Source organism: Pleurodeles waltl, chromosome 7 (genome assembly GCF_031143425.1).
Source record: "Pleurodeles waltl isolate 20211129_DDA chromosome 7, aPleWal1.hap1.20221129, whole genome shotgun sequence".
Lineage (NCBI taxonomy): Eukaryota > Metazoa > Chordata > Amphibia > Caudata > Salamandridae > Pleurodeles > Pleurodeles waltl.
In genome coordinates, this window is record NC_090446.1 from 6,924,777 (window position 1) to 6,952,432 (window position 27,656).

At 45.5% G+C, this 27,656-nt stretch overlaps 1 protein-coding gene across 1 annotated transcript in view; it reads left to right on the forward strand.

Annotated features, from left to right (window-relative positions):
- The window catches only part of LOC138246706 (zinc finger protein 208-like), a 254,660-nt gene that overhangs the window by 186,335 nt on the left and 40,669 nt on the right, over window positions 1-27,656 (forward strand). The window contains exon 6 of the mRNA XM_069201477.1: window positions 3,806-3,941. Within this exon, the coding sequence (XP_069057578.1) occupies window positions 3,806-3,941 (136 nt within the window). The remainder of the gene's footprint in view (window positions 1-3,805; window positions 3,942-27,656) is intronic.

Consider the following 27,656-nt stretch of genomic DNA (forward strand, 5'->3'; position numbering starts at 1 on the left):
ATACACAATACAATTTGCTGACTATCCACAGGCTCCCCAACCATATTTATCTTACAACTTCTGCAAACCTTCGCTAAGTGTCCTTTCTTCCCACACTTCCTGCAATTAACATTCCTTGCAAAACACTTAGGATTGTTAGCCAGATGACCAGCATTTCCACACTTAAAACATCTAATTTTAGAATCTCTCTGTACATCATTACTGATTCTCATCTTTTCAGCAATTTTATGTACTAACTCATTCTCACAAATGCCATCTGAAGTTGAAATCGCAGCTGACATAGCTGTTTGTCCAGAGTCCATATGAGTACCAGTAATAGGACCCACATCTTTTATTTCCTTAACCCAAAGAATGGCATGTTCAATACTCTCAGCAATTATAATAGCTTCATTTAGCGAAGGATTCTTGGCCAACAACTTTTCTTGAACTCTGGGATTGTTTGTGCAACGAACCAACTGATCACGTATTAAAGATTCAGTTAAATTTGCGAAGTCACACGTCTGAGCCAATGTTTTAAGTGACGCAATGTAATTTCCAACTCTCTCATCTTTCGCTTGATGTCTCATAAAAAATGTATGTCTTTCCATAACAACGTTGATGCGACCATCAAAATGTTTTTTGAGCATCATGAGAGACATTTCATACACATCTCTTGGTTCACTTTCAGCAGAACCAATGTTTATAAAATCAAGGCTATCATAAATGTTACGTCCCTCAATCCCCAAATTGTGCAATAAAATTCCCTGTTTCCTTGCTGGTGAGAATTTCTCTCCACCAATGCCAATCAAATACGAATCAAATAAGTTTATCCATTTTTTCCCTGGCAAAACAGGTTCACTGCGTTCAGACAAAAATTGAGGTGGTTGAGACATGCTGAGAGGAGAATGCTGCGACATAATGTGTGTTAATAAGAGATAACAAATATATAAGAAGTTAAGATAGTTTAACTATATACATTAAATAAGAATCTTAACACAGTTCAAAATAAGTCAGCACTCTAGTTATTAGCTCTTAAAGCGGTGTCTAAATAACTTGTTTGTGTTCCATAGTTCTAAATAGGTCAGCAGTCTAGATGTCAGCTCTTTATAGCTCTTCCGTTTTTTTTTTAATTTTCCTTCCTTACTTCCTGTGAAAAAAAAATATCGAGATCGGCAAAACCGAACTGGTTCCCTTTCAAGAACGAGGTAAACTGCTCCAAATACTTGTACTTGAAAGAAATACGCGTTCCTGCAACGTATGTTAGACAACAACAAATCGGAAATTCACGCGCGCTCAGTGCCAGGCGCGTTGCAGCACAATCGTCATTCGCGTGTACACTAACCTTACAGTTAGAGTTGAAATCACACAGGTTCAAATTAAACTCTTCAGAAGATTAAACGTGAACTTCTCATTCGTAGTATAAGCATCAAACGCTTGCCGCATGTATCACTTGTATCCCCAAATACACACAAAAACATACGTGTAAATCCAAACAGCGTACTTCTAAGAATGAACATGTCTTCTAAAACAGTATTTCAGCTCATGAAAAAGCCCAAAAAATCATACTTCCGGTCGTAATTGAGTCCTTCGTTTCCTTTGCAGCGCTTGACACTCCAGAAAAACACAATACAACGCGTGGATTCTTGAAAAACGGTGGATATTCGTCTCTTAGCTCGTCGCCAATGACAAGATGTATCTTTTCAATACTTTTATTTGTAGATAAATAACTTCTAGTACAATGAACATCCACCCTTAGGCAGCTTCCATCTCTCCTTCACCTTCGTCCTCCTCCAACCGTCCTCTGTGGAATCTCCATCACAGGATTCCACCTATTACCTCACCATCCCTGGAACCCCACACAACTGCACAGTGAATTACAATGCATGAAACCATAACAGAGTTATTTTTTAAAATGTCTTTTCAGAAACAAAACTGACTTGTTCTGCGCATGATGAAGTGTCACTCAATAGACACCATGCTGGGGACTTGTTCTGGGCGTATACAGTTGAAGTTAATTTTTTCACTAAGACCGTTTCAAAGTGCTGACATATTGTGAGATCAGTGGACAGAGTTACAGGAAGAATACAGGGAGTGCAGAATTATTAGGCAAGTTGTATTTTTGAGGATTAATTTTATTATTGAACAACAACCATGTTCTCAATGAACCCAAAAAACTCATTAATATCAAAGCTGAAATTTTTGGAAGTAGTTTTTAGTTTGTTTTTAGTTTTAGCTATGTTAGGGGGGTATCTGTGTGTGCAGGTGACTATTACTGTGCATAATTATTAGGCAACTTAACAAAAAAAAATATATACCCATTTCAATTATTTATTATTACCAGTGAAACCAATATAACATCTCAACATTCACAAATATACATTTCTGACATTCAAAAACAAAACAAAAACAAATCAGTGACCAATATAGCCACCTTTCTTTGCAAGTACACTCAAAAGCCTGCCATCCATGGATTCTGTCAGTGTTTTGATCTGTTCACCATCAACATTGCGTGCAGCAGCAACCACAGCCTCCCAGACACTGTTCAGAGAGGTGTACTGTTTTCCCTCCTTGTAAATCTCACATTTGATGATGGACCACAGGTTCTCAATGGGGTTCAGATCAGGTGAACAAGGAGGCCATGTCATTAGATTTCCTTCTTTTACACCCTTTCTTGCCAGCCACGCTGTGGAGTACTTGGACGCGTGTGATGGAGCATTGTCCTGCATGAAAATCATGTTTTTCTTGAAGGATGCAGACTTCTTCCTGTACCACTGCTTGAAGAAGGTGTCTTCCAGGAACTGGCAGTAGGACTGGGAGTTGAGCTTGACTCCATCCTCAACCCGAAAAGGCCCCACAAGCTCATCTTTGATGATACCAGCCCAAACCAGTACTCCACCTCCACCTTGCTGGCGTCTGAGTCGGACTGGAGCTCTCTGCCCTTTACCAATCCAGCCACGGGCCCATCCATCTGGCCCATCAAGACTCACTCTCATTTCATCAGTCCATAAAACCTTAGGAAAATCAGTCTTGAGATATTTCTTGGCCCAGTCTTGACGTTTCAGCTTGTGTGTCTTGTTCAGTGGTGCTCGTCTTTCAGCCTTTCTTACCTTGGCCATGTCTCTGAGTATTGCACACCTTGTGCTTTTGGGCACTCCAGTGATGTTGCAGCTCTGAAATATGGCCAAACTGGTGGCAAGTGGCATCGTGGCAGCTGCACGCTTGACTTTTCTCAGTTCATGGGCAGTTAATTTGCGCCTTGGTTTTTCCACACGCTTCTTGCGACCCTGTTGACTATTTTGAATGAAACGCTTGATTGTTCGATGATCACGCTTCAGAAGCTTTGCAATTTTAAGAGTGATGCATCCCTCTGCAAGATATCTCACTATTTTTGACTTTTCTGAGCCTGTCAAGTCCTTCTTTTGACCCATTTTGCCAAAGGAAAGGAAGTTGCCTAATAATTATGCACACCTGATATAGGGTGTTGATGTCATTAGACCACACCCCTTCTCATTACAGAGATGCACATCACCTAATATGCTTAATTGGTAGTAGGCTTTCGAGCCTATACAGCTTGGAGTAAGACAACATGCATAAAGAGGATGATGTGGTCAAAATACTCATTTGCCTAATAATTCTGCACTCCCTGTATGAGTTTCTCAGGATTAAAAAGTTAGTTAAGCAGTGGACCTGTGAATGCAGCTCACAAGTGGAATACATTCACCACTATATTGCAAGGCCAAGGGGCTGCCGTTCCCATGGAGATTTCACTCTGTTGTGGGCCTGGGCCACTAATACAGATTGCAGTGCTTATTTACAACATATTTAGGTGAAGCTGTAAAGCTGACTAAAGAGATCCAGTATCCTTGTTCCATGGTTAATATTTACCAGCTGGACCAGGTGCTGCGGCAGTGGGAAGTTACTAAGAAGCAGCGAGAAGTGCAGACAAGACTCACAAGGAGGTGGTAAGGGATTGAGACTCAAACAGAGTATGAACAGCATTCACACTCGAAAACCTCAATCTCTGGCAGATAATATCTTTTAAAGAGAGGGATTTGGAATGAAACCCTGAAAAAGCAGTACATGGCTTTTATAACCCACAAGCGCACATGCCAAAAGACCAGAGTCATGCGGAAGACTCGCGATTGGTGAAGACAAAAATGGCTTTCTTTTGAGAGTCTTTTACCTAAAACTGCCTCTCTTTTCAAGATTAGTCACTTGGGAAATACATTCTCCAGATTCCTTTTTATGTCGAGCAGCCAAGTGCTCTGACGTATTGTAATCTATCTGAGTTTCTTTTTTTATCACGCCCACCATACATCCATAACTATCACTCGTTCATGAGTTTGCCTTTCAAAAATCCTTTGTTATCATTGGTAAATGCTTTACTTTTGTCCCTCCTTGGGGCAGTTTGGTTACCACATTGGCCATCGACCCTGTTACATGGATAATTGCACGATTGCCGATATGTTTGACTGTGAGCGAACTTCTTTTTCCTTTTGTGTCTCTCCTTCGCGCTCATGGCGGTCGCGGCGCTTTGAATCGGCTCGTTTATGACGTTTTACTTTTCATTTTCAAGATATGTGGCAAGAAAGGTCCAGTTAGGAATTTACGCTAACAGCTCTAACTTGCTGTAACACGAGACCCATTGCATTGCAAATGCTTGTTTATTAATCTCCCACTTTCCTCTTGTAAAATGTTGACAACTGTGCACCTGGGCAAAGTGTCCTGACAGTCGGGCTTCCTGTTCAGAAGTCTGCTGAATAATAATACAGAAGACAAAACACAGTTAACCCCTGCATTGGGGTCAGTTACTACCTGAAAGTGCAGGAAACAAAGCACAAGTTAACCGAGGTGCAACCAAATACATTGCCTGCCTTCCGGTCCTATGTTTTGCCTGGCTTCCGGTCCTCGGTCCTTTCGGTTTACCGATCCTACTAGTTGCCTGGCTTCCGGTCCTACGTACTGCAGGCTTCAGGTCCCTCACGTTGCCTGTCTTCCGGTCTCCACATTGCCTGTCTTCCGGTCTCACCTGTCAGCTACCTTCTCTTTTCCGTGAGGACGGGACCGGGCAGCAGCGGGTGAATACGTTGTTTGCATTAATTGCGCCCCCACCTCCCCGGACACAGCAGCGAGGACCTGAGGCGGTGAGTGCGGACACATTTTGTCAAAATATCTTAAATATCAGAAAACGCAGAGAGACCTGCCTTGAATCCGGATCAGCCGCCTATATATTGTGTTATTTGTGTTATTTAATGTTTCCTGCTCCCTGAAGAGCTCAACCCCCGGGATGGGGCACTTCTGGTGAGAAGGTAACACATCATCCCAGGGGTGCAGTTATACGTTATAGATTTACTTTAACAATAAACTTCATAACCTTTATTTCGGTTAAAACAAACAAAAACTGTGTCTAATGCGCTGCGCATAGTTTTTTCCCTCTCTTCACAGGTTTTATGACTTCCAACCTTGATCCCATGATCTCCTACATTAATCCAGCTCCAGACACCTCCTGCCTCTTTACCTCACTCTCTCCTGCATTAATCCAGCTCAAGGCACTTCCCGCCTCTTTACCTCACTCTCTCCTGCATTAATGCAGCTCCAGACACTTCCCGCCTCTTTACCTCACTCTCTCCTGCATTAATCCAGCTCCAGACACTTCCTGCCTTTACACCTCACTGTCTCCAGCATTAATCCAGCTCAAGGCACTTCCCGCCTCTTTACCTCACTCTCTCCTGCATTAATGCAGCTCCAGACACTTCCTGCCTTTACACCTCACTGTCTCCAGCATTAATCCAGCTCCAGGCACTTCCTGCCTTTACACCTCACTGTCTCCAGCATTAATCCAGCTCCAGACACTTCCTGCCTCTTTACCTCACTCTCTCCTCCTACATTAATCCAGCTCCAGACACTTCCCGCCTCTTTACCTCACTCTCTCCTGCATCAATCCAGCTCAAGGCACTTCCCGCCTCTTTACCTCACTCTGCTGCATTAATCCAGCTCCAGACACTTCCCGCCTCTTTACCTCACTCTGCTGCATTAATCCAGCAACAGACACTTCCTGCCTCTTTACCTCACTCTGCTGCATTAATCCAGCAACAGACACTTCCCGCCTCTTTACCTCACTCTGCTGCATTAATCCAGCAACAGACACTTCCTGCCTCTTTACCTCACTCTCTCCTGCATTAATCCACCCCAGACACTTCCTGCCTCTTTACCTCACTCGCTCCTGCATTAATCCAGCACCAGACACTTCCTGCCTCTTTACCTCACTCTCTCCTGCATTAATCCACCCCAGACACTTCCTGCCTCTTTACCTCACTCGCTCCTGCATTAATCCAGCACCAGACACTTCCTGCCTCTTTACCCCACTCTCTCCTGCATTAATCCAGCACCAGACACTTCCTGCCTCTTTACCTCACTCTCTCCTGCATTAATCTAGCACCAGACACTTCCCGCCTCTTTACCTTACTCTCCTGCATTAATCCAGCTCCAGGCACTTCCCGCCTCTTTACCTCACTCTCTTCTGAATTAATCCAGCTCCAGGCACTTCCCGCCTCTTTACCTCCCTCTCTCCTGCATTAATCCAGCTCCAGACACTTCCTGCCTCTTTACCTCACTCTCTCCTGCATTAATCCAGCTCCAGACACTTCCTGCCTCTTTACCTCACTCTCTCCTGCATTAATCCAGCTCCAGACACTTCCCGCCTCTTTACCTCACTCTCTCCTGCATTAATCCAGCTCCAGGCACTTCCTGCCTTTACACCTCACTGTCTCCAGCATTAATCCAGCTCCAGACACTTCCTGCCTTTACACCTCACTGTGTCCAGCATTAATCCAGCTCCAGACACTTCCTGCCTTTACACCTCACTGTCTCCAGCATTAATCCAGCTCCAGACACTTCCCGCCTCTTTACCTCACTCTCTCCTGCATTAATGCAGCTCCAGACACTTCCTGCCTTTACACCTCACTGTCTCCAGCATTAATCCAGCTCCAGGCACTTCCTGCCTTTACACCTCACTGTCTCCAGCATTAATCCAGCTCCAGACACTTCCTGCCTCTTTACCTCACTCTCTCCTCCTACATTAATCCAGCTCCAGACACTTCCCGCCTCTTTACCTCACTCTCTCCTGCATTAATCCAGCTCCAGACACTTCCTGCCTTTACACCTCACTGTCTCCAGCATTAATCCAGCTCCAGGCACTTCCTGCCTTTACACCTCACTGTCTCCAGCATTAATCCAGCTCCAGACACTTCCTGCCTTTACACCTCACTGTCTCCAGCATTAATCCAGCTCCAGACACTTCCCGCCTCTTTACCTCACTCTCTCCTCCTACATTAATCCAGCTCCAGACACTTCCCGCCTCTTTACCTCACTCTCTCCTGCATCAATCCAGCTCAAGGCACTTCCCGCCTCTTTACCTCACTCTGCTGCATTAATCCAGCAACAGACACTTCCCGCCTCTTTACCTCACTCTGCTGCATTAATCCAGCAACAGACACTTCCTGCCTCTTTACCTCACTCTCTCCTGCATTAATCCACCCCAGACACTTCCTGCCTCTTTACCTCACTCGCTCCTGCATTAATCCAGCACCAGACACTTCCTGCCTCTTTACCTCACTCTCTCCTGCATTAATCCACCCCAGACACTTCCTGCCTCTTTACCTCACTCGCTCATGCATTAATCCAGCACCAGACACTTCCTGCCTCTTTACCCCACTCTCTCCTGCATTAATCCAGCACCAGACACTTCCTGCCTCTTTACCTCACTCTCTCCTGCATTAATCTAGCACCAGACACTTCCCGCCTCTTTACCTTACTCTCCTGCATTAATCCAGCTCCAGGCACTTCCCGCCTCTTTACTTCACTCTCTTCTGAATTAATCCAGCTCCAGGCACTTCCCGCCTCTTTACCTCCCTCTCTCCTGCATTAATCCAGCTCCAGACACTTCCTGCCTCTTTACCTCACTCTCTCCTGCATTAATCCAGCTCCAGACACTTCCTGCCTCTTTACCTCACTCTCTCCTGCATTAATCCAGCTCCAGACACTTCCCGCCTCTTTACCTCACTCTCTCCTGCATTAATCCAGCTCCAGACACTTCCTGCCTCTTTACCCCACTCTCCTACATTAATCCAGCTCCAGACACTTCCCGCCTCTTTACCTCACTCTCTCCTGCATTAATCCAGCTCCAGACACTTCCTGCCTCTTTACCCCACTCTCCTGCATTAATCCAGCTCCAGACACTTCCCGCCTCTTTACCTCACTCTCTCCTGCATTAATCCAGCTCCAGGCACTTCCCGCCTCTTTACCTCCCTCTCTCCTGCATTAATCCAGCTCCAGACACTTCCCGCCTCTTTACCTCACTCTCTCCTGCATTAATCCAGCTCCAGACACTTCCCGCCTCTTTACCTCACTCTCTCCTGCATTAATCCAGCACCAGACACTTCCCGCCTCTTTACCTCACCCTCTCCTGCATTAATCCAGCTCCAGGCACTTCCTGCCCCTTCACCTCACTCTCTTCTGCATTAATCCAGCTCCAGACACTTCCTGCCTCTTTACCTCACTCTCTCCTGCATTAATCCAGCTCCAGACACTTCCTGCCTCTTTACCTCACTCTCTCCTCCTGCATCAATCCAGCTCCAGACACTTCCTGCCTCTTTACCCCACTCTCCTGCATTAATCCAGCTCCAGGCACTTCCTGCCTCTTTGCCTCACTCTCTCCTGCATTAATCCAGCTCCAGGCACTTCCCGCCTCTTTACCTCACTCTGTCCTGCATTAATCCAGCACCAGACACTTCCTGCCTCTTTACCTCACCCTCTCCTGCATTAATCTAGCTCCAGGCACTTCCTGCCCCTTCACCTCAGTCTCTCCTGCATCCATCCAGCTCCAGACACTTCCTGCCTCTTTACCTCACTCTCTCCTGCATTAATCCAGCTCCAGACACTTCCTGCCTCCTTACCTCACTCTCTCCTGCATTAATCTAGCTCCAGGCACTTCCTGCCCCTTCACCTCACTCTCTCCTGCATTAATCCAGCACCAGACACTTCCTGCCTCTTTACCTCACCCTCTCCTGCATTAATCCTGCACCAGACACTTCCTGCCTCTTTACCCCACTCTCCTGCATTAATCCAGCTCCAGGCACTTCTGCCTCTTTACCTCACTCTCTCCTGCATTAATGCAGCACCAGGCACTTCCTGCCTCTTTACCTCACTCTCTCCTCCTGCATTCATCCAGCTCCAGACACTTCCTGCCTCTTTACCGCACTCTCCTGCATTAATCCAGTTCCAGACACTTCCCGCCTCTTTACCTCCCTCTCTCCTGCATTAATCCAGCCCCAGACACTTCCTGCCCCTTTACCTCCCTCTCTCCTGCATTAATCCAGCTCCAGACACTTCCTGCCTTTTTAACTCACTCTCTCGTCCTGCATCAATCCAGCTCCAGACACTTCCCGCATCTTTACCTCCCTCTCTCCTGCATTAATCCAGCACCAGACACTTCCCGCCTATTTACCTCCCTCTCTCCTGCATTAATCCAGCTCCAGACACTTCCTGCCACTTTACCTCACTCTCTCCTGCATTAATCCAGCACCAGACACTTCACGCCTCTTTACCTCCCTCTCTCCTGCATTAATCCAGCTCCAGACACTTCCCGCCACTTTACCTCACTCTCTCCTGCATTAATCCAGCTCCAGACACTTCCCGCCTCTTTACCTCCCTCTCTCCTGCATTAATCCAGCTCCAGACACTTCCCGCCTCTTTACCTCCCTCTCTTCTGCATTAATCCAGCTCCAGACACTTCCTGCCCCTTTACCTCCCTCTCTCCTGCATTAATCCAGCACCAGACACTTCCCACCTGTTTACCTCACTCTCTCCTGCATTAATCTAGCTCCAGACACTTCCTTCCCCTTTACCTCACTCTCTCCTGCATTAATTCAGCACCAGACACTTCCCGCCTCTTTACCTCCCCCTCTCCTGCATTAATCCAGCTCCAGACACTTCCTGCCTCTTTACCTCACTTGCTCCTGCATTAATCCAGCTCCAGGCACTTCCCGCCTCTTTACTTCACTCTGCTGCATTAATCCAGCAACAGACACTTCCTGCCTCTTTACCTCACTCTCTCCTGCATTAATCCAGCTCCAGACACTTCCTGCCTCTTTACCTCACTCTCTCCTGCATTAATCCTGCACCAGACACTTCCTGCCTCTTTACCCCACTCTCCTGCATTAATCCAGCTCCAGGCACTTCCTGCCTCTTTACCTCACTCTCTCCTGCATTAATGCAGCACCAGACACTTCTTGCCTCTTTACCTCACTCTCTCCTCCTGCATCCATCCAGCTCCAGACACTTCCTGCCTCTTTACCCCACTCTACTGCATTAATCCAGTTCCAGACACTTCCCGCCTCTTTACCTCAGTCTCTCCTGCATTAATCCAGCTCCAGACACTTCCCTCCTCTTTATCTCCCTCTCTCCTGCATTAATCCAGCCCCAGACACTCCCTGCCCCTTTACCTCCCTCTCTCCTGCATTAATCCAGCTCCAGACACTTCCTGCCTCTTTACCTCACTCTCTCCTCCTGCATCAATCCAGCTCCAGACACTTCCCGCCTCTTTACCTCCCTCTCTCCTGCATTAATCCAGCACCAGACACTTCCCGCCTCTTTACCTCCCTCTCTCCTGCATTAATCCAGCACCAGACACTTCCCGCCTCTTTACCTCCCTCTCTCCTGCATTAATCCAGCTCCAGACACTTCCCGCCACTTTACCTCACTCTCTCCTGCATTAATCCAGCTCCAGACACTTCCCGCCTCTTTACCTCCCTCTCTCCTGCATTAATCCAGCTCCAGACACTTCCCGCCTCTTTACCTCCCTCTCTCCTGCATTAATCCAGCTCCAGACACTTCCCGCCTCTTTACCTCACTCTCTCCTGCATTAATCCAGCTCCAGACACTTCCCGCCTCTTTACCTCACTCTCTCCTGCATTAATCCAGCTCCAGACACTTCCCGCCACTTTACCTCACTCTCTCCTGCATTAATCCAGCTCCAGACACTTCTTTCCTCTTTACTTCCCTCTCTCCTGCATTAATCCAGTTCCAGACACTTCCCGCCTTTTTACCTCACTCTCTCCTGAATCAATCCAGCTCCAGACACTTCCCGCCTCTTTACCTCCCTCTCTCCTGCATCAATCCAGCTCCAGACACTTCCTGCCTCTTTACCTCTCTCTCTCCTGCATTAATCCAGCTCCAGACACTTCCCGCCTCTTTACCTCGCTCTCTCCTGCATTAATCCAGCTCCAGACACTTCCTGCCTCTTTACCTCGCTCTCTCCTGCATTAATCCAGCTCCCGACACTTCCTGCCTCTTTACCTCACTCTCTCCTTCTGCATTAATCCAGCACCAGACACTTCCTGCCTCTTTACCTCACTCTCTCCTGCATTAATCCAGCACCAGACACTTCCTGCCTCTTCACCTCCCTCTCTACTGCATTAATCCAGCAACAGACACTTCCTGCCTCTTTACCTCACTCTCTCCTGCATTAATGCAGCACCAGACACTTCCTGCCTCTTTACCTCACTCTCTCCTCCTGCATCCATCCAGCTCCATACACTTCCTGCCTCTTTACCCCACTCTACTGCATTAATCCAGTTCCAGACACTTCCCGCCTCTTTACCTCAGTCTCTCCTGCATTAATCCAGCAACAGACACTTCCTGCCTCTTTACCTCACTCTCTCCTGCATTAATCCAGCTCCAGACACTTCCTGCCTCTTTACCTCACTCTCTCCTGCATTAATCCAGCTCCAGACACTTCCTGCCTCTTTACCTCACTCGCTCCTGCATTAATCCATCTCCAGACACTTCCCGCCTCTTTACCTCACTCTCCTGCATTAATCCAGCTGCAGACACTTGCTGCCTCTTTACCTCACTCTCCTACATTAATCCATCTCCAGACACTTCCTGCCTCTTTACCTCACTCTCTCCTGCATTAATCCAGCTCCAGACACTTCGTGCCTCTTTGTCTCGCTCTCTTGTGCATTAATCCAGCTCCAGGCACTTCCTGCCTCTTTACCTCACTCTCTCCTGCATTAATCCAGCTCCAGACACTTCCTGCCTCTTTACCTCGCTCTCTCCTGCATTAATCCAGCTCCAGACACTTCCTGCCTCTTTACCCGCTCTATCCTGCATTAATCCAGCTCCAGACACTTCCCTCCTCTTTACCGCACTCTCCTGCATTAATCCAGCTCCAGACACTTCCCGCCTCTTTACCTCACTCTCTCCTCCTGCATTAATTCAGCACCAGACACTTCCTGCCTCTTTACCTCACTCTCTCCTGCATTAAGCCAGCTCCAGACACTTCCTGCCTCTTTACCTCACTCTCTCCTGCATTAATGCAGCAGCCAATCCTTTCAAGATGGCATTGGTCATTACGATAGTTTCATCATTGATGCTAAAGCTACCCAAATTTGAGGTATTCCCCAGACTGTTCTTTACTTCTTCAAACTCCTCTACGTATGACTTATACCAAACAAACTCTTTACCCTTACTAAGCAAAGCCCTGACGCACACAGCTGTTTCTGCAAATGTGTGAGGAAACTTGTTATAAAATTCAGCCATTCCCACATATTTTATCAATCCTTCTTCACCCTGAAGAAGTAGTACATTTTGATGGTGTTCACTAAATAACTTTTGGGTGAGTGCGAGACCTTGCGATCATATGATCTAAGTACTCAATTTAAGACACATCAAATTAGTATTTTTCGGGCTTCAGTGTAAGCCCACATTTCTGCAATCTTCCCAGTACTTCACACAACCTGTTATATTCACCACTGTAAGCATGTACACCAATATAAAATATTATCTTGAAGTGCCAAAGGCAGTGACATAAGTGGTGAGATCTTGGGAAGAGGAGTGCTACTTAATCTGGTGGTACCCTGACGTAAGGTCAAGTGAGGAAAATGCTTAGTGCCATTAAGGGAACACAACATCTCACTGATATTGGAAAGGGGATAATGGTCCACCACCACTGACTTATTGAGTTCCCTTAGGTCCACACAGAGCCTGGGCTCCTCATTGTCCTTTTGTACCATTGCCACTGGTGCAACCAAATCCGAAGCTTCAACTACCTGAACAAATCCATTGTCAATCAATTTTTCCAAATCTTTTCTCATACTTTCTCTCAGTAGCATCAGAACACCCCTCACTGTAGCAGCTTTACGTTGGGCATTAGACTTAAGCTTGATCATATGCATGTAATTCCTAAGACACCCAACCCTTTCCTGAAAATATCAGGAAATTTATCCAACCACACTTCGCCTCCAGCTATAATCCTCCAGACAGTGGGAACATCTTTGATCCTAACTGGAGGATCTTCATTGGGGTCCAAACAAACATTTAAGTCATGTTGGCAAAACCAACTAATGAGATAATCCCCTTTAATCGATACATACATTTTCTCTGGTATGATGCGATCCTTAAACTCAATGTTCCTCAAAAGTAGCCCAGCAACTTAATGGGTTTCCCACCATAACCATTTGGTTTAACATCCATTTTAAGTAGTTTTACCTTAGTTTTCAAACTTTGTTTATAAAATGTTTTGGGAATAAGTATTATTTTGGCATCAAAATCAAATAGAATCTTGATGGACTCACCATTACCCTGGACTGTATCAAAGGGCCCATCAGATATACCTTCCTTGGTTTGTAAAATAGTGACCTCACAAGCAATCTGTCATCATCATCATACTCAACCTTTCTCACATTTTTAGTAATTTTGGTAGATCTGCAACACTTCGCGAAGCGCCCTTTCCTCCCACAATTGTTGCACACCACCTTCCACCCAGGACAATCCTTGAAATTGACCACATGGCCTGCATTTCCACATCAGAAGCGTTTCACTGCAAATGCTTTTGTCACCGTGGCACTGCCTTTTCTTGCATAACCTTGCCTTTAGAAGATTTGCCGTGCACTAACTTTACTGCCACATATTCTGCTTTGTCGGAGCCCATGACACTACCCTGAATAATATCCACACACGCCTTGGAAGGCTCATATGTTTTTACCATGGTGAACACTTCTTGTAAAGTATTTTCCTTCTGCTACCTGCTCTGTTTAGCTTTTTCTAACATACACCCTGGCATAAATTGGTCTCTCAAGCGCTCCTCACAGGTACTACCAAAGCTGCAGGTTGACGCCAACCTGCATAGTTCCGTTACATACTGGTCAATTGACTCTCCCTGCCGCTGCATTCTTTTTCCAAACTGGTAACGCTCAAGCATACTCCTTAATTTGGGCAGATAATGCATGTCCAACATTTTTAGGCAGATTTCAAACTGATTGCGGTTTGTACAATCACCATCCGACAGGTCAGTAGGGTGTTCCAACACCTCCTGACCTTCGGTGCCTAGACAATGCATTAATAATGACCTTACCTTCTGCGCCCAGCACTAAGTGACGTGCCACACACCCTTGTATAGTGGCTGAATACTTTTCCCTACTTCAGCCATGGAACCGGTGTATCCCCAGCGGAAGTTAAAAAGAATATAGGTGCAGTGACGTTCTGCATGATGGAAAACAAAGGCACAAGTGCAAATATGTATGTGGAGTGAAACATGCAGAGAGATCAAGATGGACTTCACCGGTATTCGAGACAACACCCACGTTCTTGACATTTCCCAAAACATTATGCACTGTACCTTATTAATGTAAGATCACTAACACACAATGTAAATGTAAGGTCATAAATGCTTCATCTGCGCTACGCAGTGCCGAAGAGCAATTCTACTTATATGCACCATGTCACTTGAGAAACCTCTTAATCAGGAACCACAGTTGCAGTGTGCCCGGACGTAGCAATTGCAAACTTCTACCACAAACTTAGCCAAGGAATGGGCAGTTTAGAAGAGCACAGGTTGAAGAAGTAGTGCGCTTTGGGAAATCACGAAGGATGCAGCAGACGCTAAGTTGTACCGCAACCTTTACCTTGAAGGAGCAGACACTGTAGGATGTAGAAGCAGTGCGCATTGAGATGGTGCGTGCTTCATACGCTAATGATACACCAGGATGTAGAAGCAGTGCACATTGAGATGGCGCGCGCTTCATACGCTAATGATACACCAGGATGTAGAAGCAGTGCGCATTGAGGTGTGCGCTTCATATGCTAATGATACACCAGGATGTAGAAGCAGTACGCATTGAGATGGTGCGCGCTTCATACGCTAATGATAGACCAGGATGTAGAAGCAGTGCGCATTGAGATGACGCACGTTTCATACTCTTATGATACACCAGGATGTGGAAGCAGTGTGCATTGAGATGGCGTGCGCTTCATACACCAGGATGTAGAAGCAGTGCGCATTGAGCTGGCGCACGCTTCATACGCTAATAATACACCAGGATGTGGAAGCAGTGTGCATTGAGATGGCGTGCTCTTCATACGCTAATGATACACCAGGAAGTAGAAGCAGTGCGCATTGAGGTGTGCGCTTCATACGCTAATGATACACCAGGATGTAGAAGCAGTGCGCATTGAGGTGTGCGATTTATACGCTAATGATACACCAGGATGTAGAAGCAGTGCGCATTGAGGTCTGCGATTTATACGCTAATGATACACCAGGATGTAGAAGCAGTGCGCATTGAGATGGTGCGTGCTTCATACGCTAATTATACACCAGGATGTAGAAGCAGTGCGCATTGAGATGGTGCGCGCTTCATACGCTAATGATACACCAGGATGTAGAAGCAGTGCGCATTGAGATGTGCGCTTCATACAGTAATGATACAACAGGATGTAGAAGCGGTGCGCATTGAGATGGCGCGCGCTTCATAGGCTAATGATACACCAGTATGTAGAAGCAGTGCGCATTGAGATGGAGCGCGCTTCATATGCTACTGATACACCAGGATGTATAAACAGTGCGCATTGAGATGGCACGCGCTTCATACGCTAATGATACCCCAAGATGTAGAAGCAGTGCGCATTGAGATGGTGTGCGCTTCATACGCTAATGATACCCCTGGATGTAGAAGCAGTGCGCATTGAGGTGTGCGCTTCATACGCTAATGATACCCCAGGATGTAGAAGCAGTGATACCCCAGAATGTAGAAGCAGTGATACCCCGGGATATAGAAGCAGTGATACCCGGGATGTAAAAGCAGTGATACCCCAGGATGTAGAAGCAGTGCGCATTGAGGGGTGCGCTTCATATGCTAATGACACACCAGGATGTAGAAGCAGTGCGCATTGAGATGGTGCACGCTTCATGTGCTAATGATACACCAGGATGTAGAAGCAGTGCGCATTGAGATGGTGCGCGCTTCAATTGCTAATGATACACCAGGATGTAGAAGCAGTGCGCATTGTGGTGTGCGCTTCATACGCTAATGATACACCAGGATGTAGAAGCAGTGCGCATTGAGGTGTGCGCTTCATACGCTAATGATACACCAGGATGTAAAAGCAGTGCACATTGAGGGAACACTACACAACGCACACCCACACTTGAAGAATAGCAAACCCTGCTCCAGCTGGGGTTGCTAAGGGAGCACTCCTCAGAGTGCATGGTTGTGACATGATAAGCTACGCACGTCGATGTTCCTTTAGGGCATTCTCGGCTTTTAGCAGGGTTACAAGCAATCCGGAGGTTCCTATGGCATCAAAGAGCTCGTGTACCCCTCACCGCTCGAGCAGCTTGCCTGAGAAGGCTTGCACCGTAACTGCCACACTTTTGCCCCATTAGCTCCAAGTCCTCTCACAAGCCTTAATGATTGGTAAGAGTACCTTTTTACAGCCTTCTAGTCTTCCACCTGGCTGTTAAGTCAGTTTTGTGTTGGGATCTTACGATGTTGGTTTCGTGAAGTGTCTTTGAAACTGTCAGCCAATGCCGAAATCACTAAATCGGTTGAGCGGGGCCTCCGCACGTCGCCAAATGTAAAAGGTTACACCCTGGCCCCCTAGATAGTTTAAACCATCTCTTTATTTAAGCTTACAATAATGCACCCCCAAAAACACCAGTAGCCGGGAACGCGTCTCATTCGTACGATTGCTCACACTTGAATCCAACATTCCAGGGATGATGCAGTGGTTATCAAATAGTGCATTATCACCTGGTCACAGAACACCACAACTGCCATCTTGCACTGGTGGCCAGGGCGTTGTGTATTCTTGCACTCAGGTTGAATAACCAATTCAGTCCCTTTTCAAACGTGACTCTCTGTCGCACTGAGGAACCAGGAAAGATTAGACGCCAACCAGGGGTCTCCTTTCCAGCGGTGGAGGGACACCCTAGTCCTCAGGGTCCGTTTAGCAGAGAGTACACAAATCAGGCAGAGTCACCAACTGGAGGAATAAAGAGAAGTTTATTACATGGATTATAGCTCCAGCTAATACAGAGTCCCAGGACAGACAAGTGACTATCCTACGGAGGCTTCCCCTTCACTCTGGGGCACCCAACCTTATATACACACAAAACTGCTTAGTCAGAGGACAACTCCACCCCTAGCATATTCAAGGTCCTCTGCGGCCTTCAGAATATTTCAGGGATACACGTGTGGTGGGAGAAGGTACAGATGCAGCTGGCAGGAGGTGGCAACGACCTGTACAAACCTGTTCTGGCAGTTACTGAGTAAGCACAAAAATTCTCTGAACTACGGTTAGAACAAGTAAATTACAGCGATAAGCAGATTGCAGCCCAAGGCTGCGAGCACAAGGTCAATCATCAAAGTTCAGAAGGTTTGCTGAGCACATGGCAACATAATAAAGATAAACAGATGCCTAGCAGCTATGGTGTATGATTAAGTTTATGTACATTTTCTCAGCACTCATATCCATCCATAACATACTCAGTGAGAGACTTCGGTACAAACGACTCCACAGCCTGTCCCTACCATTAGCATAGCGATTCTCCAATTAGCATGCAGAGAGAATCTTGATTTAATTAAAAACGGACACTAGTGTTATGCATACAACCTTTTATTGCTGCCCCAACATGGAGCCCTTTAAAGAACATTCAATAAAGCACATATTCCAATCTGGAATCTTAAACCCCTGCCACACAAACACATTCCTCTTTAGGCTGTGACACAATTCAAGAGCTTCTTTAACTTTGGGACAAATTTTCTTCTATTGCAAATTGTCAGAAAAAAGAAAAAGTATAAATCAACATTTTAACACAAACAAATCAGGAGACAAACCTGTAAGTAACACACACTTTTACAGTCAAATCAGACATATAAACAAAATTCCATCTTCACTAATTATTCAGAAATAAATGGAATGGGAGAGGTGGGTGGGATCATGGTAGCCTCCATTGTCTTGAATGAAACCAAGATTCCCTCTGCATGGTAATTGGAGAATCGCCATTTCAGCGCCAGACTGCTCACGTGCTCCACTGGTCTCAAATAGAAATGAGCAAAAGTATTAGCAATTGACCAGTCTGCTGCCTTGAGAATCTCAGCAAGGTTCCACATGCCCAAAAACCTTACTCGCCATAGCATCCCCAGAGGAATGTGCTCCAAACTTTGAAAAATCAACTCCAGCTTCCAACAATACTTATCTCACCCACCTTGAGATCATAGCAGTTGAGACTGCCTTTTAAGGTTTCACATGAGATCAGAAATTGAATTTCCCCATCTGCTCTAAATTCCAACATTCCCTGCTCAGAAACTTTCATACAACTCACAACACACAATTTCTTGCATAAAATGATGGATAATAAATACTGTCAGAGATGCCCTTAGTGCTTTTCCAAATATCAAAATGGATGCCATCCAAAGAATAAAACCTGTTACAAACCTCCAGAGCATTAACATCAGAAACTCTTCTCAAAGAGATCAGACAAACTGCAGTCGCGAATTTCAGAGAAATGTGTCTTAATGAAAGGTATACATTATCCGGCCAGGATTCAAAAAGATAAAAAATGAAACCTACATCCAATAAGAAATCATAACAAGTTCTAGGCAGTCTTTTAAGCATAATTCCTTTCATCACCCTATGCATTAAGGGTTTGCAACACAGCAAAGTTATTCACAAGGTATGTACAGCTGACACGCCTGATCTATAGCAATTAATTGTTCTGTAAGACAGGCTTGAATTGAACCGTTCGGCAAAGGAATTTGCTACCTCCACAACCGGAGCCTCCACGGGATCGAAGTTCATCTCCACTTTTCTCCAGACGACAGTCTACTTTTTCCTGCTACCTTGTGCCAAAGATGTTTCTAATAAGTCTCTAGCCTCTCTCAAAAGGCCTGAGTATCTGCCTGACCTCCTGAAATCTTCCAGACAAGAAGGTTCATACACCTTTCCAGTACCAAAGGATGTTCTTCTCCTTCCTGACCTGTTAGCAGGCCCAATGAAACTGGTATCAAACAGGCACCTCCATTGCGAGCTCCATGACTCTTGGAAAACAAACCTGCGAGCTCCGAAGGGAGTCCCAAGAACAATACTGCACCTTTCTCTTTGAACTCTTAACACCCTCCTCTGGATCAGTCCTCTTCAACGAGTAGCTTGTGAGCTACTAGTAGCTCTATTTCCCTGCAAGTTGCTGTCCATTATGCAGCCCATATAGAAGCTTTTGCTGAATTATTATATGTGTATGGAAAATGAGAGTGTGTACTTGAGATGAAAATGTGTTCAGAACTCATAAGCTGAAGCTTTCAGAAAAATGGCTTCTTGACCAAAATACAGTACAACTCATGGTCGAGTAAATAAGTAATGTGGCGCTGGTGCAACCTATTACTAATATTAGTACCTTGGTGCCAGAGGCATGGAAGCTATGGCTGTTATGTATTAGCCATGCAGTGGAATTTCAAATTGACAAAGCCTTTTTTACAGTACTGTTTGTAACCCTGCCCGATGCACGGAGGTGATCACAGCTATTAATCATGCGTAGGATAGCCACTACTGCAATCTTATTTGATGGGGTCACAATTACAACTAATTCTATAAGTAGCCCGGGATGATTCTTTCTGAACTTAAGTAGCTCTTATTACACAAAAGGTTGGAGACTCCTTCTCTGGATCATTGAAAACAGAGGTAAAACGTAACTTTGTCTCCTTTCTAAATCTGAATTAAGGAGTCTAAAGCAGCTTCTCTGGGATCCAGTCTCCAACTGTAATGTCTGCTCTCCTGAAGGGTCAGTCTGCTTGCAAATAAGTCTAGCTAAAATGGACCCCATAATCTTTGAATCTTCTTGAAAATGAATGACTTCAGCTTCCAGTTGCAGAAATCCCTCAAGTTCCTCGAATTCCAGTCTGCTCTTTGATTCTGCTGACCTATGATACATTCTGCCCTTAAGAGGATTTGCTGTTCCCAGCACAAATACCAGATCTCTTTGGCCAGATCTGCCAATTGCTTTGCTCTCGATCCCCCCTAGTCAATGTATGTATGATACTGCCACAAATGTGTCCATACGAATCACCACCACACTGTTTGATAATATTCTCCTGCAACTCATGAATGTGTTCAATCCCACTAACATTTACGAACAATTTATGTGCAAACCTTGCTTCTCTCTGGACCATCTCCCTCCATTCTCCATATCTTTCAAACGTGCTTCCCAACCAAGATTGCTGGCATCAGTCTCTAAAGTAAATTTTGGGACATTCCCAAAAATTGATTTGCCATTCGAAATTTCCAGATTGCTCAACCACTATTCCATTGCCTCCTGGGTTTCTTGGGATAGAGTTACCACATCTGCATACCACAAACCCTTTCCCAATCCTAAGGTCTTTAGTCTCTGAAATCAATCAATCAATCAGTACATTTGTAGAATGCTTTTTCTCACCCTTGAGGTTATCCAGGCACTCTGAACAGCTCCATAGAGAAGTGGGCCCAGAGATGTGGCCTGAATGGATGAAGATGAATGATTCCTCAGAGTCACCACTTCTTTGCTAAAACAAATCCTACTTCTTTCTTTATTTTTCTTATTTTTTTCTGAGGAAGACATAACTGAGATAACTGGGTGTCCACTTAGACCCCCAAAACTCTTGTGTTTTGTGTGGGAATCATGATAGACTTCTCTACATTGATGATGAAACCTACACTCTCTAGTAGTTCTCTTGTCCCCTCCAAGCCACTTAGAAGTTTCTCTTGATCTTGAGACATCAGCAATAAGTGGTCTAAATAAATTACTAGACAAACAGCTCTTTCTCTCAAAAATGCTACAACTGGATGCAGAACCTTGGTGATGCACCACGGAGCCGAATATAGACCAGAAGGAAGATAACTGTTATAACGTACCTCTCCACCTGAAACATAAGTATTTCTGAGAACCTATGTCCATAGGTATCGTAAATTAAATGTCCTTCAGATCTCACTTCACTAGCCAATCCTTTACTTGTAAAATACCCTGAAAAAGATGGATCCCCTCCATCTTGAAATGTCTGTGTACCAGGAACATGTTCCGATCATTCATCTTTATCACAGGATGACAACCTCTGTCTTTTTTCTTTACTAAAAATACTGTGCTCACAAAGCCATCTTCCGTATCTGCAATTTTTTTAATTGCGCCTTTGCTTAACATCTGGGAAACCTTGAAGTCCACCAAAACCACCTGTTCCTTGTCTAAAATTAATTCCCTTCATGGATTTTCTGGGAAGGTGTTAGACTTTGCAGATTTTTGGTGTGTCCTGTCTTTTTGCCTTCTGACCTCCTGGTTTTGGACTCTGTTTTTGTTGGTTTATTGCCTCTGCGCACTTTACCACTGCTAATCAGTGCTAAAGTGCAAGTGCTCCCCATATAAATTGTACTGTGGATTGGTTTATCCTGAATTGGCATATTTGATTTACTAATAAGTCCCTAGTAAAGTGCCCTAGAGGTGCCCAGGGCCTGTGAATCAAATGCTACTAGTGGGCCTGCAGCACTGGTTGTGCCACCCACATTAGTTGTCATGTAACCATGGCTCAGACCTGCCACTGCAGTGTCTGTGTGTGCAGTTTTAAACTGCCAATTCAACTTGGCAAGTGTACCCACTTGCCAGGCCTAAACCTTCCCTTTTACTCATGTAAGGCACCCCTAGGCCCATGCACAGGGTGCAGTGTATGTTTACGGTAGGACATATACTAGTGTGTTTTATATGTCCTAACAGTGAAATACTGCCAAATTCGGTTTTCACTGTGCAAGGCCTATCCCTCTCGTAGGTTAACCTGTGGGCTGGCTTTAAATATCCTTAAAGCATAGATACCCTTCGAGAGCAGATACACATTTGGCTTTTAGGGTCTCTGAACTCACAATTTTGAAATACATATTTTAGTAAAGTTGTTTTTTAGATGGTTAGTTTGAAAATGCCACTTTTAGAAAGTAGGCATTTTCTTGCTTCATCCATTCTGTGACTCTGCCTGTTTGTGGATTCCCCGTCTGGGTAAATTTGACAGTTGGGCTGTTCACACCTCTCCTCTAGACAGTGACACAAAGGGGGTTGGGGTGTAGGCTGCATATCCTGATGAGCCATCTGTGCTGGAAGGGAGGGGAGGAGTGCTCACTCACACCTGAAAGGACTGTGCCTGCCCTCACACAATGCAGTCTCCGACCCCCTGTTGTGTGTCTGGGGCCTGGCCTGGAAAATGAAGGATCTTGCAAACACTTGAGACTTTGCTTTGAAGTTTGCCAACTTCAAAGGCAGAACAGGGTATAAGAAGAAGACCGAAAAACCCCAGACTTTTAGAATGTTTCTGTAATCAAGAGGAACCTCTGCCAAAGAGAAGAGCTCAAGGAAGAGTACTGTCCCTTTGCTGTGTTGCTTTGCTGGACAGTAAACAAAAATAGTACACTGTTCCAATACATATGCATGCAGGGAGAAGAAGTATCGGTATTTTCATGAGAGTCCTCAAGCATCCACTAGGATGCCAAGTGTCATCATTGGGCAGTCTCCTCATCAGACCGGCACTGCAATGTCTGGCGGACCACCCCACATAAGGTGGCGGTACTCAACCGAAGGTAATATAGCAGATGTAATAGGGTCTGCAGAAAATACTGACGATAAGAAAACATGGGAGAGACAAATAGATTAAAATTGGCTTTGAGCCTTAGGCATCATGATTTAATAACTCAGAAAAAAGGATCAGGCCAAGATTTAAAAAAGAAACAAGAGGAGTTAATGCGGGGAATAATGTCCCACTGTACTCCATGGAAAGGAAAAAAGGTGGTGTACCTAGTCCTAACACAGTGTGGTCAACATGTTTCACACCTCTGCGGTCAAAAAAATGATCCCTTGGTGCTTCATCAGGACCGTAACAACTACTTCTCCTATTTACATAAATGAATAAGTGCGGGAAAGTCACTTACTGAACAAGGACTGCTTGTCACCGTCAATTGGTCAGTAGGTCGCCCATCCCATAGTAGAGAAAAGGCATCATAGGGACGCGCAAGCCTCAAGCCAAAGGGAATATTATTTACTCTTCCTTTGATCCTACAGCAAACCTACCCAGAGTCCCGTTACTATTTTTGTTTACAGATTTAAGTCTTGGGAGACCGTACACTCTACCATAATTCTCCCAGTCCCCCTCACTTTTTTTTATGCTTTGCTGGACTGGCCTGCAGTTGCTGCTTCTGCCTGAAAAGAGTGCAAATGGTGAACTTTGCTGTGTGTCGTGCCTGAGAAAGTTCTCCAAGTGCTTGGAATATCGCTTGCCTCCTGCTGGAAGTCTATTGGACACCAAAGACTTCAGTTTCCTCGACCTGCAGCACTGGGATCCATGTGTTTTGTGCTGCTCAAGAGGAGAAACCACCACGATGCCGCCAACGCCGCCGCTGGCCTGCCCTGTGACCTGCTAATGCCACATGGAGTTGCATTGCCCAGCTTCGCACCGGGACCCTGGTCTCACCTACGTTGTCATCAGACGACTTCACCGAGCCGCTGCTCGCACCGCAACCTGTGGGCCCCGCACTCCGGCATCACTAGTTCACACCCCAGCCTGGGCATCCCTGACGCTGCTGCTCCTGGTGACACCAGCGCCGCTGCCTGCACCGTGGCGTGTGGACAACGCTTGTGAGGTACACAAAGCACCGCCCGCACCGCAGCCCCGGTCTACCGACGCAGGACCATCGACTCCATTATCGTCACCAGGCATCCCTTCCTGCACCGTGGCCTGTGGACACCGCTCGTGAGGGTCAGAAAGCACCGTCCCATCACGCACTGCTGGCTTGGGCCTACCGACGACAGTGCTTCAGCAACGACGCTGCCTGCACCGTGACCTGGTGACACCGCATGTCGCACTGCCCCACTTCACACCGCAGCCCTGGTCTCACAAACGCAGCTGGACGCCATCACCGAGCCGCTGCCTGCACCGTGACCTGTGGGCACCGCACTTCGCATCGTCCCGCTTCGCACCGCAGCCCCGACACAATCCACGCCAGCGCTCCTGATGTCATCAGCCTGGAGTTCGGTCTGCAATGCGTGTGACTTCAAGGGCCAGACGACTCTCGCACCAACTCTGGAACAGATGCCACTCTCCAGAGCTCTCCGCGAGGATCACAACGCCCTGCACTTCAAAAAGGTACTGTTTGCGGGTCTTCCCGACACCGTAGCTGGCCCGCGATGCTGCAACCGGCCTGAACTGTTGGTTTTGTTGATCTCAACGCTGTGATAGCCCCAGGTGGAGCTATCGCCTTCAAGGAACTATATTTTTGAGGAAATCTTGCAGAATTCATATATTTATTACAGTGTGTTGGATTTTTATTGTATATGGTCTTGTTTTATATAGATAAATATAGTTTTTGTTTCTAAAACTGGTGTGGTGTCCTTTTGTAGTGTTTTCACTGTGTTACTGGGTGTTATGTGCAAATGCTTTACATATTGCTTCGGAGATAAGCCTGACTACTTATGCCAAGCTACCAAGAGCGTGAGCAGGGGTTATCTGAGCTGGGTAGCTCCCTTATCCTGACTAGAGTGAGGGTCCCTACTTGGACAGGGTGCAAACTGACTGCCATCTAGAGAACCCATTTCTAACAGGGACCCATAAGAAATTCTCTATCTGTGGCTTCTCGAACCACCTGGAGGACTGTCGTCCAGAAGGACTGTAAGAGCGGGCAAGACCAGACCATGTGGATAAAATCTCCGTCCTCTATGGCACACCAGGGTCACTCCAAGGTCACAGTCGAGAACATAGTGTGTATGTTTAAGGGAGTCTTTAGAACTAGATTCTAATACCTTCTGCCAAGAGGGGTCCGCTATGGTGGTACCCCACGATTCCCATATTTTGAGAATCAGGGCCCCACAAAGTATGAAATGGCCCACCGGGAGATCATAGGTCTCCCAGAGATCCAAAAAAGGACACAATTCCCCCTCTGCTAAAAGTTCACCCAGGACATCAATACCTACTGCCAGCCACTCACGGAGTCCTGACCGTCCACCTTTCCTCGACGACCCTAACGCCAAATCACTAAAAGAGGAAGTTCTCAGGTATATGGGGTTGTTGTCTGGGTCCACCGTAAGGCTGCAGCCCAAACAAAACATGCAATCCTAATCAGGATATTCGAGTTCTGTACTCTGAAAGCAGGTGTCAGCTTCAATAGTAAACCCAGTAGGCCATCCTTGGAAGGACAGCCACACTCTCCAGCTCCTTCAACAACCCTTAGAAAGGCCCGCCTTTGAGCCTCCCACTGAAGCTGCGCTGCTAAGTAATATAATTTGAAGTTGGGTGCCTCTAGACCCCCCTCAGCCACTGGCAGATGGAGCTTCCAGAGGGATGTATGGCTAAGTGAGGTACCCCAATAGAGCGAAAGTAGGAAACCATCCAGCTCCCGAAATAATTATTGAGGCAGCTCCAAAGCTAGGGCCGCAAACAAATAAAGAAGACGTTGCAATATAATATTCTTATGCCTTATAGCCTAAACAATACCTACCCTAAATACCTACAGTACCCAAAAAAGGATCATCTATGCACCATAATGTATAATTCTGCCAAATTTCATGTAAATCAATTCAGCCGTTTTCGCGATACGTCGACTACAATATTTCATGGAAAATGCATTGGTGGAAAAAACGTATTTTGGGATCCCCTTTTATCTTTGCACGCCATAAACGATTCACCACAAAAGGTTGCATCATCACAAAATGTAGGAAATGCTATACGGGGAAAAGTTATTAAGGAGCACCAATTAGAGGAATCTGTGAGAATCCTAACCATAACTGCAGAGTGACAATCAGACTGAGTGTGTCTCATTTTGTTTATCTACTGTATTTGTTATGTATTTTGTGTACTGGTTTACATAAATATGTGACTGTAAATGTTTCTTTAAGTTAGTAATTCTGAAACTTTATGTATGCTATCTAATTTATTTTAGGGGGCTTCTTTGCTACTTTTAGTTGTATTGTGCTACATATGAAGCCCAAAGTGAATGAATTCTAATTGTTGTTTTCATAAAAATTTAGATTTTTTTTTTTTTCCCTAGTGGCCAATTATCATGTTGTTTGTGTAGCTGACTGCTAGGTCAGTTTCCATTTTGTTACACAGGAGTGCATAAGGAAGATTGTTTTTGTTTAGCTTGTTGGGCATAGCATGCAAAAATAGCTTATGTAGATTACGATGTATTTGTTTATTGGGTTCCATTAGCATGTGGCCATAAATGGGTCTTTCGGTTGTTCATGTAGTAAATCTGAAACTTTACAAGTGTAGTCTAGATTACTAGTACAGAAGGAATAATAATTTAACTTCTGCAGTAGCTCAGTATATATCTTTTAGTGTCAGAAACGTTTACCAAATGCTCACACTCACTGGATGATGTGGTCATTGATGCCATTTCAGATGTCATGAGTGATGTAATATGTGAGATCATAAGCAGTGCATTGCAGGGTGCGTAAGTTATAGTTAGCTCAGACAACTATAACTTCTGAATTTCTTTGGTTTTGTGTGTGTTAAATCTGAACCTAACTATAAGGTCCCCGTGACCTTTGTTTTGTTCAGTGTATTTCCCAACTATAACTTCCCTGTAGCTTTTGTTTTTTTAGTGAATTTCTGCAGTTTGTGATGTTATTTCCTAACTATAATGTCCCTGTAACCTTTGTTTTTTTGTGAATTTCACTTTTTTTTATTCAATATAAATTGTACTACACTTTGATCCTTAAATAAATTTACTAATATACATTTTCACAAGTTTATAAATACATTTTATACACACAGTCATTCTTATTATATATTTTAAAACTATACATAAAACATTTAAGGCAAGGTAACTTAGGTAGTCTTTCCATAAATACAATGCACCAAGCCTTTCTGTTTTTCAAAATTCATTTTATGGATCCGCAGATCCGTTCCCTACCAAAAGCAAAAATGTAATACCAAAACACATTCAATACAGAAACATCCTAGTGCAATCTTTATTAGTGTATCACTGCCTGGGTGTGTGAGTGGATGTGGGAGAGGCTATGTGGGTGTGTGAGTAGGTGTGCGAGTGGCTGTGTGAGGGGCTGTGTGGATCGGTGAGTGGGAGTGTGTATGAGTGGGGATGTAAGTCTGAGTGATTTTGTGAATCTGTGAGTGGGTGTGTGAGTGGTTGTGTGGGTGTGCGAGTGGTTGTGTAAGTGTGTGTGAGTGGCTGATGGGTGCATGTGTGTGTTGGGTGCATGAGGGGATGTGTGTGAGTGGTGGTGTGGCTGTATGGGTGTATAAGTGGGCGTGTGAGTGGCTGTGTTGGTCTGAGTGGGTGTGTGAGTGGTTTTGTAGGCCTGCAAGTGGGTGTGTTATTGGCTGTATGGG